Raw genomic sequence first — 13,199 nt, 5'->3', positions numbered from 1 at the left:
ATGTGATGAATATTTTGTTAATGTGACAGGCAGATTTGTCAGGGGCTGGTGTGCCTCCCCCAATCTCTGAAGCAGCATACTAATGCAAGCATCTTTGTGGGTTTCACACACACACACACACACACACACACACACACACACACACACACACGGTGAGTAAAGTTCTGACAGAATGAAATAATTTAGGAGGAAAGGAGACCACTCAATCAAAGTCCAAGTTTAAACATTTGGACTTGTCTCTCATTATCCTGATCTCTTCAGTGGAAACACATCTTTGCCACCAATCCATCCTGCCAAAGCCAATTTAATGCCAACATTGAACCTTCCCTCTCCCTGTATATACAACCATCTTACGGTGATCCTCCCATCCATGCAGCCCATGGCCACCTTCCGAAACTTCCTTACCTCCAACTTGGCTTCACCATCCTTACCCAGAACACTGACCTCGACCACTCACAGCCTCAATACAGATTCTGACCTGACCATCTTCCTTGTAGACAAAGGCTCCACCATCATAGTGAATCAAGAGTGACTACCTGACAGAAGGTGTATGCCAACTGTCCTGCTGCACGTACAAGCACTGCAATAGTGATCCCATCCGAGAAGTCCAACAGAACCTCCAATCCCCACTGAAATCCTTACGCTGTTTGTAGAACTTTCCCCCGAGACCATCTCTCTCCCCCCACCCCGCACATCCACCTTCTACATGCTCCACAAAATTCACGACCCCCAACAGTCCTGGACACCCCATTGACCTGGTCATTATGCTCCCTCTGGAAGAAATTTCACTCTTGTCAACCAGCACCTCCAACTAATTGTCTGAAGTCTGCCTCTCAAACAAAGATGATAGCCTCTTCACTGACACTCCACCATACCCACTCACATTTCCACCTGGATTCCTACTTATCACTGTTGATACCATTTCCCTATACACCAATGTCCCTCATGCCCATGACCTTGCTACTATTGAACTCTAACTGTCCCTTTTTCCTTCAGACTTCTGACCCATTGTCTCTCTCTTGTGCAAACCTTTTATGGCCCTTCTAAAAGAAACGTTCGTAGCTGCCCAAAACTCCAAACCCCTTGTCTGGTTCAGGTTCATTGATGGCCCTTTCCTGATGTGGACTGAAGACCAAGACACAACCTCAGCTTCTTCCACCTGCTTTACCTGGTCCTCCTCATCACAACAGTGCCATCTTCATAGACATTGATCTCCACCTCTCTGATAGCTGCAGTTGCAAAAATGCTCTCTCATACACCCTGGCCATCCATGGATGGCATATTTTTAGTGATGAGAATTTTCTTGCCCAGAATGTTGTCGGTCTCAAGAGGCCTTCAGAGATAGGCACTACTCCCAAACTTAATCCGCAAGTTAGATTTTGTGTGCTATACCCCACACTCAATAATCCTTCCATCACCCCCAAAAACCAGATACAAAGGAATGCCTGCCTCATCATTCAAGATCATTCTGGACTAAATTGTTTCCTTTGTCAGGGCTTTATCTATCACCACCTCCAGAAATGAGGGGCATCCTACCCTAAGTACTTGGTACCCCTCCAAAAGTGGTGTTCCATCATCCACCCATCCTGCACATCATCCTGGTCCATCCCTTGTGCCACTCCCATTCCCTGCCTCTTGTCATAGGGGTCATATCCATGTGAAAGACATAGGTGCAAGACCTGACCAATTCACTAATTTTTGAGAAACTTTCTCATGGTGAACAGTGGTCTGGCAAGAAGTACTTTAAAAATTAACATCGTGTTTATTTTTAAACTTCCCAATTCACCTATCTATCACTTTGTATTCCAGTCTCATCATATGCTTATCTGATCCATTCCTGGAGGCACAGCCACCTGTGAAAGCAACCATGCCATATACAGACTCTGCTGGAATTACTGCACAGCTTTTTATGGCCGCCTAACAACCAACCAGCTGTCGAGCAGAATGAACAGCCAATGCCAAACTGTGCCCAACAACAAAGTTGACCAACCTGTGCCACAACATGCAGTGGAGCACGACATTCTGAACTACACGGATGGGAGTTACCCATGCAACACACACTTTGCTCTCATAAACCTCCTTGCCCCAATCTCCACTAATAAATTCTCCACACTATCTACCCAACAGCTTCTCCTCCGGTGTCCGGGTATCACTTGCGTAGTCCGTGCTCATGCAATCATCCCCCCTCCCCTCACATTTGTAGCCAAAAAACCTGCTGCCTCCCTCTGAGTTACCCATCTTCAACCTCTCTTCCTGTTTACAGCCTCTTTCTCTCTCTACCCACTCAGCCAACACAACTGCCGCCCCTGCTCCTCTCAAGGTCACGTCTCGAACTGCAATCATGGTGTTGGGTGTGCAACTGACATAATATAGGGGCATAGGTTTTGTGTGTGTGTGTGTGTGTGTGTGTGTGTGTGTGTGCAAACATTCAATACAATAGTAAGTACATAAAAGAAGAATTTGAGTAAATGTTAATTGCAAAGTTGAACTAAAAGAGCACACTTGGAACACTTGAAGTCTTTGCAAGTATAAATAAAACATTTGACCTGATGGAAAATTATCCTGCTCAGCTCAGATTTTTGATTTAGTATATTCTTTCACCTAATTTTGACAGCAAGTAGTCCATCATAGCTGTCTGTAAACACATTTTCTGCTGTTCCATCTGTGCTTAAACTACAAAATGTAGTAAGAGCCAGGTTGTATTCAAATGTAGCTAAGTGACCGGCTTAGTTCATGCAGTGACTGGGTTCACACACAGCTTTGATAATGTGGTACTTTACACTCTTCATGATCAGGAAAAAATAACTTGTAAATTGTTCATGTTGGTGCATGTTCTTTCTTGTGCTGCTTGAATCTGATAATCTGATGTACAAATAAGATTTCCATTCATGAATTTACAAAATTTTCAGTGTTGAGTGCCATATGAGTATGTGTACCACATATACATATAATATAGTAATGTGGTGCAAAATACCAATATTACGGTTACTATATTCAGCTTGACAAATTATGAAATTGCTTCACTGTCCACCGCTCGTGACAGGCAGTTGTGTTTTCATAGTGAATATTATCAAGCCAATTTTGCTGTACTTCTAAGAATGTTGGACATAATTTGAAAGAAATAATCACACTTTGGAAACTTAAACATTGTCTGTTTGGAAACATACAGTTGTCATGTGAGGAGGGATAGTAAATTCAACAAACTTAAACTTCATGTCATCATTGACATGTTATTAGTAATTCACTAAATCAGTATACTGTGACTTACATGTGTTTTATTTTCATACTGAAACCCAATTTCAGTTTTTTAAAATCTGATCTGTTGTTCTACACAGTTCATTCACAACAAACAAAAATAAAAATAAATGTACCATATTTACCCCAATAAAAGACAATCATGAAAATAAGATAACTCCCATTTTTTAAGAGTCTCCTCAAGAAAAATTTAGTTTTAACATATTCAGATTAATCAGAAGTACCATCTGCGTTAGCAACACTAAGTATCTGCCTTAGATGTCAGCATTATACCTATTTTAAACACAGTAGAAATAAAATAATACGAGATGGTTTACAGTAATTTTTATCTTCACTACATTTTTGCTTACAGTCTGTCATTTGTGGTTTCAGTATTTTATCATTGTCGTCCTATTAGCACAGTTGTGAAATTTATACCTTCGTTGTGACAAACCTCTCGCCATTCCTTCCAAATATGTTGCAAATATGAGGTGGTTATAGTGGAACCAGAGACCGCAGTTCTTTCTTACTGAATACTTATCAGATGTCAGTTCTATACTGATGTGAAAATGTTACAATGTTTCTTGCTTTGAAACCTATTGTCTGCCCGCCGTTCTCTCATTGAGTGCGCAGAAACAGCAGCTGGCACACCCCATTTCGTACCAGTTACACCTCATGGTGAGCATCACCAACGTTGTTGTGTAAGTACACCATTATACCCTATCTAGAATTTTACCTTCTCCGGCATAAATGTCTACTGTTGTTGTGTATTTGTCCAATTATAAAGCATTTCAGATGGATTCAGCCAAACAGCAGCAGTATGTGTTTCAATTGTTGGCAGCATGACATAATTTGCTGGCTATTCATGAATCCCCTCTTCACACCCATCCAAGTTCTCAACCAAGCTGGTGTTGCTGTTCCCCCCTCTAACCCTTCTGTAATGCTATCCTTAGTAACTGTGAAACATGGACTAATATCTTCTAGGGTACAGGTCATACATAACAGCACAAACTAATACATAAATAAGATTGCAATCACAATGCAGTAAAAATCTCAAACTTCATTCCATGCTCTTGTGACAGCTGTTGGTACAAGCTCCACATCAGGAATTGTTGCTATAACTTATTGTCTTGGTAACAGTTATAGTCAGCTTAATATGATTTCTTGAGACATTTAATTCTGAATTCATTTTCTTTCATGTTTGTTATGAATGTCACAGTCTGTTCTAATGCTGATGAAAAAGTATTAATGTTTTTACCCGGTATTTTAGTACATGAACAGTGACTGCATTTCTTATTTTCAACTAACTTGACTCATAATCAAATAAAACATTTACTTGTGGTCAGAATCGAGTAATGTTTTTTGAAGAGCAACATTTTCATGTTTCTGTATTGACTTTATTTAACAAGTATAATAAATGTTGGTTTAGAGGATCCACACATGTCAGAGAACTTTTATTGCAAACCAATTGAAATAAAGCAAGAGTTTGTAAGATAATAGCATTAAATTCTATGTTCTCCATTGTTTAAAAAAATTGTCAAATTTTAAGCACAGCAGTAGATTGCTGTGGTGTTTAGTTCATAGTCTCTTGCATACAAGTTGCACTAATGCCACGCAAGTCAAATGTCAGGTGATTGGGCAAGATCAATACTGTATAGAGCTCTTTTGCATGTCGGGAACTCTCCAGCCTCTCCAACCTTTTCAAGTATGAGTATCATGTGGCCTACCTACTGTTCTGAATTCTTCAAAATAAATTTACAAGTGACCTCAATAGCCCAAGCTCCATCAGTAAATCTAAGATGACACCTATATCAATCTATTACACAATGTAAAAAGTTGACTTCAGCAGCAGTACTTTAATATGTGAATATAGGATGACCCTGTAGTTTTCAAATGACAGATTTGGAAAAAATATTCTTGTGGAGGAAGTACAGCTTATTCACTTAGCTGATTGGTGTGTGGCAGATAAAAACATGTAAAAGTACGAAGGCATTTTATCAAGTTACCACTTTTTGTGCTGGAATGCTGACAATAGAGATCCAAACATAACTTTGCATGGATCTTTGCGTGTGTACATTCGTGCACATGTGTGCGCGCGCATTTGTTGTGTGTGTGTGTGGGGGGGGGGGGGGGGAGCACGCACGCACGCACGCTCTTTTCCTATGGTGACTTTGTTAATACCACATTCAGATTGTTTCGAAGACCTTGGTTCTCTTTTGTTGATACGCTGTATTTACACAATTGACAGTATCATGAAACAGTTGATTGCTACTCACCATATAGTGGAGATGGTGAGTTGCAGACAGGCACAGCAAAAAGACTGCTTAACAGGTCAGCTTTTGGCCAAAAGGCATTCATCTAAAGTACTGCAAATAACTGTGCATTATGAAAGCAGTAGTCTGGGTGGCGAGGATGAAGAGCTTGTTGGGCTGGGGAAGGGGAGGGATAACAGAGTAAAAGTTGGGGACAGTAAAGTGCTATTTGTTGGAGAGTACAGGAACATGGTGGAGACAGGGTAGGACAATTAGGTGTAGTTGGGAGCTTACATGAAAAGGGGGGGGGGGGGGGGTAAGGGTGAGGGAAAGGGAACAGAAAAGGAGAAATGTGAAGATACTATGGATGCGTTGGTGGAATAGAAGGCTGTGAGTACTTGAATGGGAGCAGGGACGGAAACGGGTGGGTGAAGGACAGTGACAAATGAAGGTTGAGGTCAGTGGCGAGTGAGGTTCCAATTTTAAAAAAAAGCTGGTGTTGGTAGGAAGGATCCAGGTGGCGTAGGTTGTGAAGTAGTCTGTGAAGTGAAAACTGTTGTGTTGTCCAACATGCTCAACAAGTGGGTGGGTCAGCTCTCTCTCTTGCCACTGTTTGTTGATGGCCATTCAGGCGTATTCGTGACAGCTTGTTGGTTGTCATACCCACGTAGAACACATCGCAATGGTTTCAGCCTAGCTTGTAGATCACTTGACTCCTCTCACAGGTAGCCTGGCATTTGATGGGATAAGCGATACTTGTGACCAGACTGAAATGGGGGGGGGGGGGGGGGTGTTCGGTTTTGCATCTAGGTTTATTTGTTGTGCATGCCTGCAACTCATCATCTCCACTATATCGTCAATAATATCTGTCCTTTTCATAATATTGTCATTATCCCATTCTGGATTTTCCATTGTTTGTATTTACACAATTATAAGACAAGGCTTTTTCTAAATTCGTTATTGTAAAAGTACGGGGTTCTCTTGTATTCGCAAATTAAACTATTGTTGCTGAGGTCCACATTTTTACTTTGTTTAGTAGATATTTAGTGGTAGTCTTAAATTTATAGTGTTTGTCTTACATTTAGAGAAGAAGCTTTGGCTGTTGAGGTCCTGTACAGATTTATTTTGAAGATTTCGGAGGGTCAAGGCTTGGCAAACACTACCTGTCTTCCAACAGGGTTGAGATTTCCCAATACACTGAAGTCCTTGATATAGTTATTACATTGCTCAATCATGTGACACTGATTTGCATGGTGCAAGTGTAAGATACACATGAGAACTATGAACTAGCCATACATCAGTCTATTGCTCTTATTAAAATTTGAAAATTTTGTGTAACACAGGAGGAAACAGCATTAAATTCTGCCACCTTACAAACTTAATATTTGAACAGTTTTGCAATAAACGTTCTCATACATGTATGGATCTGCATACAAACATTAATGCTGCTTTTTAAGTTATGATAACAATCAAATATGGAAATGTTGTCCTTCGAAAACACTTTAGGTGATTCAGAACCCAGACCAGTATTTTATTTAGTTGCGAGAGACGCTAACGATCTACTGAGTGGATTGCAAATTAGAAATTTGGTCACTGTTTATGTATTATAATAATAATGGGGAAACAATGTTACTGACTATTAGTCAGAACTAGAACAAGATGGTGAAATTCAGTTGAAACATGAAGGAAAATTAATACTGAATGAAATAAATTATATTAAAGTGATGATAATTGTTGTTTGCGAGAATGTTACAGTGGCAAGACCCATCGTGGAATAGTACCAACAGATGTCAGTAGATCCTGGGGCGAGTGAAATTTGTAGAATGGCAGTGAATTGTAATTGCGAACTTTTATTTATGCATTAGTTGCTTGTGTTACATATGACATGCACACTAGAAGATACTGTAATCTGTTTTGGACAAGTTACTCAAGCTCAGCACTGTGGAAGGATTGGAAGGGGAACAGTAACACCAGCTTGGTTGAGAGCTAGGATGATTGCAGTTAGGCTGAGCGAACAGCCAATTACACCCATTTCTGCTGCAATGTTGTCAATGCTAACGACATACGATGGGAATGAAAGTGGTTCTGTCGGCTGCTTCTACACAGCCAATGAGAGAGTGGTAGACAGACAATATGTTTGGAAGTGAGAGACACTGTAGCATTCTCACGTCAGTATAGAAGTGAAATCCAATGTGTGTTCGGAAAAAACAGTTATGTTCTCAGGCCCAGCATAATAAAAACCTCAGAAATAGCAACATAATCAGAAGAAGCACCCAAATATTTGTGACAACAAAGATACAAATTTCACAGCTGTGTGCTTTGATGATTATGATTAATAATAGTGATACCATATGCTGCAGAAGGTAGAAAAGAAAATGGTCTGAAAATTAATCTAATTCATTTGTTTCTGTTTATTTTATTTCTCCTAGTATTATCAAACTGTAGATGATCAACAAATGGAAGAAATTTAGAATAGGTATAATGTTAACTTTTTGGTAGATACTTCATCAATACAATCTTTTGTAATTTTAATGAGTCAGAATATGTTAAAGGAGCCTCTTAAAAAAGGAGTGCTCATCTAATACTCGAGTAAATACAGTATAACTTCAATCATAATATTTCCCTGGAAGTTCTTGATGGTGTCTATGGAACTTCATGAATCTTGAGTGCCACATATGTCAGCTACAGATGTGTGGTCATGTACCTGCATTTGTGTGTATTCGTTCATATACCTGCATTTGTGTTTGTTTTATCACATGCCCTCATTTGTTTGTTTAGGCCCCTACCCTCGTTTGTTTGTTTGGGCACCTGCCCTCGTTTGTTTGTTTGGGCACCTGCCCTCGTTTGTTTGTTTGGGCACCTGCCCTCGTTTGTTTGTTTGGGCACCTGCCCTCGTTTGTTTGTTTGGGCACCTACCCTCGTTTGTTTGTTTGGGCACCTACCCTCGTTTGTTTGTTTGGGCACCTACCCTCGTTTGTTTGTTTGGGCACCTACCCTCGTTTGTTTGTTTGGGCACCTACCCTCGTTTGTTTGTTTGGGCACCTACCCTCATTTGTTTGTGTGTGTGTGTGGGGGGGGGGGGGGTGTTATGTACCCTCGTTTGTGTGTGCAGCCACATATCCTAATTTATGTTTGCCATGTATATTCTAGAATTTTTGTCACTGTAAACATGTATCAACTCACATTTTATAATGTTTGTTAAATCTTTCTCTTATTTCCGTAGGACAGTGTCCGGCTTCTGGCTGTGGAGGCTTGTGTCAGCATTGCCACTTTACTGCAGCTGCAAGATGATGTGGAACAGCTTGTTATGCCTACCCTCCGACAGTGTGCAGGCGATACATCATGGAGAGTTCGTTACATGGTTGCTGACAAATTCACTGATGTATGTATGTGAAACAGAAGTGGTTTAATGTTGGAGCTTCAGTATAATGATTGTAAATGAATGCTTAGTACATTGTGATATTCTCAGGCCTACAGTGTAAGAACCATGTACTTTGGTGAAACTATTCATCATATAACTGTTTTAACTGATAGAGGGAGACAGTATTTGCTGTTGGTGGTCCTTTACACACCATGGACATCGTATATGGATGAGGAAGGGTGGACACATAGCCTTCTCTTCTATCCCCCATTCATCTGATGCCTTTCTGCGTGCCCCCTCTCCCTTACCCCCACCTCCACCCCCAAATTTGTAATACATGCTTTCCCGTGCCCTCCTATTTTTCATTTTCTGTACTTGTCTCCTCCACTTCTTTTAATGTTTTGTGCAATTATTTTATAATTGCTGTTTGGCAAATATTGACATTCTTTGAATAATCATAGCCATTACGTGATGCAGAATTTTCCTGACAGGCAGCCACAATTTGGTTTTGGGTCACTTTATTTAGAAATTTCTAAACCCAAAGTGTGATCGGAAGCTGCTGTGCATTACCAACATTGTCTTTTATAGTTCTTACACAAGACTTAATTAAAGGATGCAAATCTTTGATAGTACATGCATAGATAATCGTACATTGGTGTATGGGATTTTAGAAGGCAGTACACTGTGTAACAGCTGTCTTAACGATAGTCATAATTAGTCTTATTTACTAACATTGGTATGACTGTTGTTAATGCTAGTCAAAATTGTATCACATGTATTGCCACTGTGCATACAGTGGGGCTTATTAATCACTGTATAGGAAAGGCCACTCTTTGTGTACATGAATGACAGTACTCATACTGTATGGTGTCAGTGTCTCAATTAATTCTTTTTTTTTTTTTTTTCCTGTTCATAGCTTCAGAAAGCTGTGGGTCCAGAGATCACAAAAACAGATCTTGTGCCAGCATTTCAGCTTTTGTTAAAGGACTCTGAAGCAGAAGTACGTGCTGCTGCTGCTCACAAGGTGCGAGATTTTTGCCAGAATTTGGATCCGTACCAGCAAGAAACCATAATTATGAACTCCATCCTCCCATATGTGAAGGAACTAGTTGCAGATCCAAACCAGCATGTAAAGTCCGCACTTGCATCTGTAATTATGGGGCTTAGTCCTATTTTGGGAAAACACAAGTGAGTACTACTACTAAAGAATAAAATTTCATACTCCATGTATGTATTAAAGAATATCGTCTTAATGTTACACACTATAATACTAATGTCTGTATGCAAGCATTTTATTTTATTATGTTCTTTACTCGCGTGATAAAAAAATTGATTTTGTTTTGTTGGATCTTAGCTTCCCACTAATTGAGGCTCTCCTCCTGCCCTCCAGTAAGCAAAAACACAGGGACAAGAGATACACAAGGGTGGATTGGAAAGTAATGTACAATAAATTTTTTTCTCCACTGGTATTGCAGCTGGAATGTTTAGATTTCATGATGAAGTTTGTGCCAGAAGATATTTTGTTTTCATGTGCAGCTCTAGTGAGAGAAATCAGAACTAGAAAATAAACATGATGCGCATGTTGCTGTTGTCAACTTTGGAAGAGCTGCAGAGTGTAGTTCAATACTTGTGAGTCAAAGAACATCAATAGAGTGAAATTCACAGGAACAAGCCAAGGTGTGTATGACGACGACTGTATGGACCATAGTGATGTCTCCAGGTTGTGTGCATTCTCCCAAAAAGGCCATGTGACCCCTTAGTGATTAGCCACACTCCTGGCAGCCAATAACAGCTGACACTCAGCAGAATGTCGAAGGCATTGAGGTAGCAGTTCTGAGCGACCAGTGTGTGCAATTCTAAACTTTATCGCAGTGGTTAAACATTTTTTGTGGTGTGGGTTACAATAGCTTTCACAACACAAAATTTTGTAAAGTTTGTGCTTGCTGGGTGCCTAAGAACCTGATAAACAACACGGGCCAGTGAATGATAAGCTTCGACCAGTTAATGCATTACTCCACAGAATGGCCTGACATCCTGAAAAGAATAATCACTGGTGATCATTCGTGGGCATGCCACTACACACCCGAGGCCAAGGAGGCCTGTGTGGAGCGGAAGAAATTTTGCTGGTTCTCCAGTATGAGAAAAATTCAGAGTGACTCAGTCTCCTACGGAAGTGGTTGTAACAGTTTTCTGAGATATGCTTGGTGTGTTACTGGGACCACTGTGAGTGCTTCAGCCTACATTAAAACTTTGATTAAGTTGTGTCATATCCTTTGTTACAAACTCCTCGACACTAATGCTGACAGTGTCAAACTTTTTCACAACAATGCTCACCCCCATGTTGCTCCACCTGTTTGGAGGAAAATAACAAAATCTGGTAAGAGGTGCCCCGGCATCCACCATACAGTCCAGACCAGACTTTCTTCTTTTTGGTCCTAAGAAGAAATTCCTATCTGGCCAACACTTTGTGACAGATGTGGAAGCAGTCCTCAGATAGCTGTACTCCAACCGAATGGACTTCTAAGAACAGTGCATATTGAAACTGGTACTGTGATGGGAGAAACATGTTGAGAATATTGGTCACTGTGTTAAAAAAAAAAAAAAAAAAAAAAAAAAAAAAAAAAAAAAAAAAGGTAAAATCATTGTGCATTACTTCCCAATCTTTCCCCATATGAAGAACTGTGCACAAAAGCTTAATATTCTTGATATATTGTCTGCAACAGGAGAAGAATATCCTTGAATTAGCACATAGTTATTACAATCAGTTTACATTATTAATAGATGTTCACTGTATTTACTCCATGTGATATCAAAGCAGTAATTTGATGTTTCAAATTACGCGAAATTCCACAAATAATAAAGATATATGGTGCATGCATGTTCTGCAAAGAGAATTTTTATGACCATATTCAAGGTGGTTGTCGTCGTCGTCATCTTCAGTCCAGAGACTGGTTTGATGCAGCTCTCCATGGTACTATACCCTTTGCAAGCTTAGTCTCCCAGTACCTACTACAACCTACATCCTTCTGAATCTGCTTAGTATATTCATCTCTTGGTCTCCCTCTACAATTTTTATTCTCCACTCTGCCCTCCAGTACTACATTGGTGATCCCTTGATGCCTCAGAACATGTCCTACCAACCAATCCCTTCTTCTAGTAAAGTTGTGCCACAAATTTCTCTTCTCCCCAATTCTATTCAATAGCTCCTCATTATTTATGTGATCTACCCATCTCATCTTGAGCATTCTTCTGTAGCACCACATTTCGAAATCTTCTATTCTCTTCTTGTCTGAACTAGTTATCGTCCACATTTCACTTCCATACATGGCTACAGTCCATACAAATACTTTCAGAAACGACTTCTGACTCTTAAATCTATACTCAATGTTAACAAACTTCTCTTCTTCGGAAATGCTTTCCTTGCCAATGCCAGTCTGCATTTTATATCCTCTCTACTTCGACAATCATCAGTTATTTTGCTCCCTAAATAGCAAAACTCCTTTACTACTTTAAGTGTCTCATTTTCTAATCTAATTCCCTCAACAACAAACGATTTAATTCGACTACATTCCATTATCCTCATTTTGCTTTTGTTGATGTTCATTTTATACCCTCCTTTCAAGACACTGTCCATTCCATTCAACTGCTCTTCCAGGTCCTTTGCTGTCTCTCACAGAATTACAATATCATTGCCGAACCTCCAAGTTTTTATTTCTTGTCTGTGGATTTTAATTCCCACTCTGAATTTTTCTTTTGTTTCCTTCACTGCTTGCTTGATATACAGATTGAATAACATCGATGATAGTCTACAACTCTACCTCACTGCCTTCCTCACCACTGCTTCCCTTTCATGTCCCTCGACTCTTATAACTGCCATCTGGTTTCTGTACAAATTATAAATAGCTTTTCGCTCCCTATATTTTACCCCTGCCACCTTTAGAATTTGAAAGAGAGTATTCCAGTCAACATTGTCAAAAGGTTTCTCTAAGTCTACAAATGCTAGAAACATAGGTTTGCCTTTCCTTAATCTGTCTTCTAAAGATAAGTCATAGGGTCAGTATTGCCTCACGTGTTCCAACATATCTATGGAATCCAAACTGATCTTCCCTTAGGTCTGCTTCTACCAGTTTTTCAATTACTAACAAAGAGATAGAGGGGCTGGCCAGTACTTACCTCAGCTCAGTACAGCCGATAGAGACACAAAAAACAACCGAAAATTTAAGCTCCTAGCTTTCGGAATAAATGTTCCTTCATCAGGGAGGAGAGAGGGGAAAGAAAGGGAAGAAGGGAAAGTGGATTTAGTTACTCACAACCCAGGTTATGAAGCAACAGGGAAAGGAAAACAGGGAAGG

General features: G+C 40.0%; 1 protein-coding gene across 1 annotated transcript in view; it reads left to right on the top strand.

Moving 5' to 3' along the window:
* Positions 1-13,199, top strand: part of LOC126279040 (serine/threonine-protein phosphatase 2A 65 kDa regulatory subunit A alpha isoform-like) — a 91,875-nt gene that overhangs the window by 36,682 nt on the left and 41,994 nt on the right. Inside the window, exons 5-6 of the mRNA XM_049979444.1 lie at positions 8,710-8,868; positions 9,764-10,035. Of these exons, the coding sequence (XP_049835401.1) occupies positions 8,710-8,868; positions 9,764-10,035 (431 nt within the window). The remainder of the gene's footprint in view (positions 1-8,709; positions 8,869-9,763; positions 10,036-13,199) is intronic.

The sequence above is a fragment of the Schistocerca gregaria genome, chromosome 6 (assembly GCF_023897955.1).
Source record: "Schistocerca gregaria isolate iqSchGreg1 chromosome 6, iqSchGreg1.2, whole genome shotgun sequence".
NCBI lineage: Eukaryota > Metazoa > Arthropoda > Insecta > Orthoptera > Acrididae > Schistocerca > Schistocerca gregaria.
The sequence above is the reverse complement of the archived record's forward strand: the minus strand, read 5'-3'. Positions and strand labels throughout refer to the sequence as shown.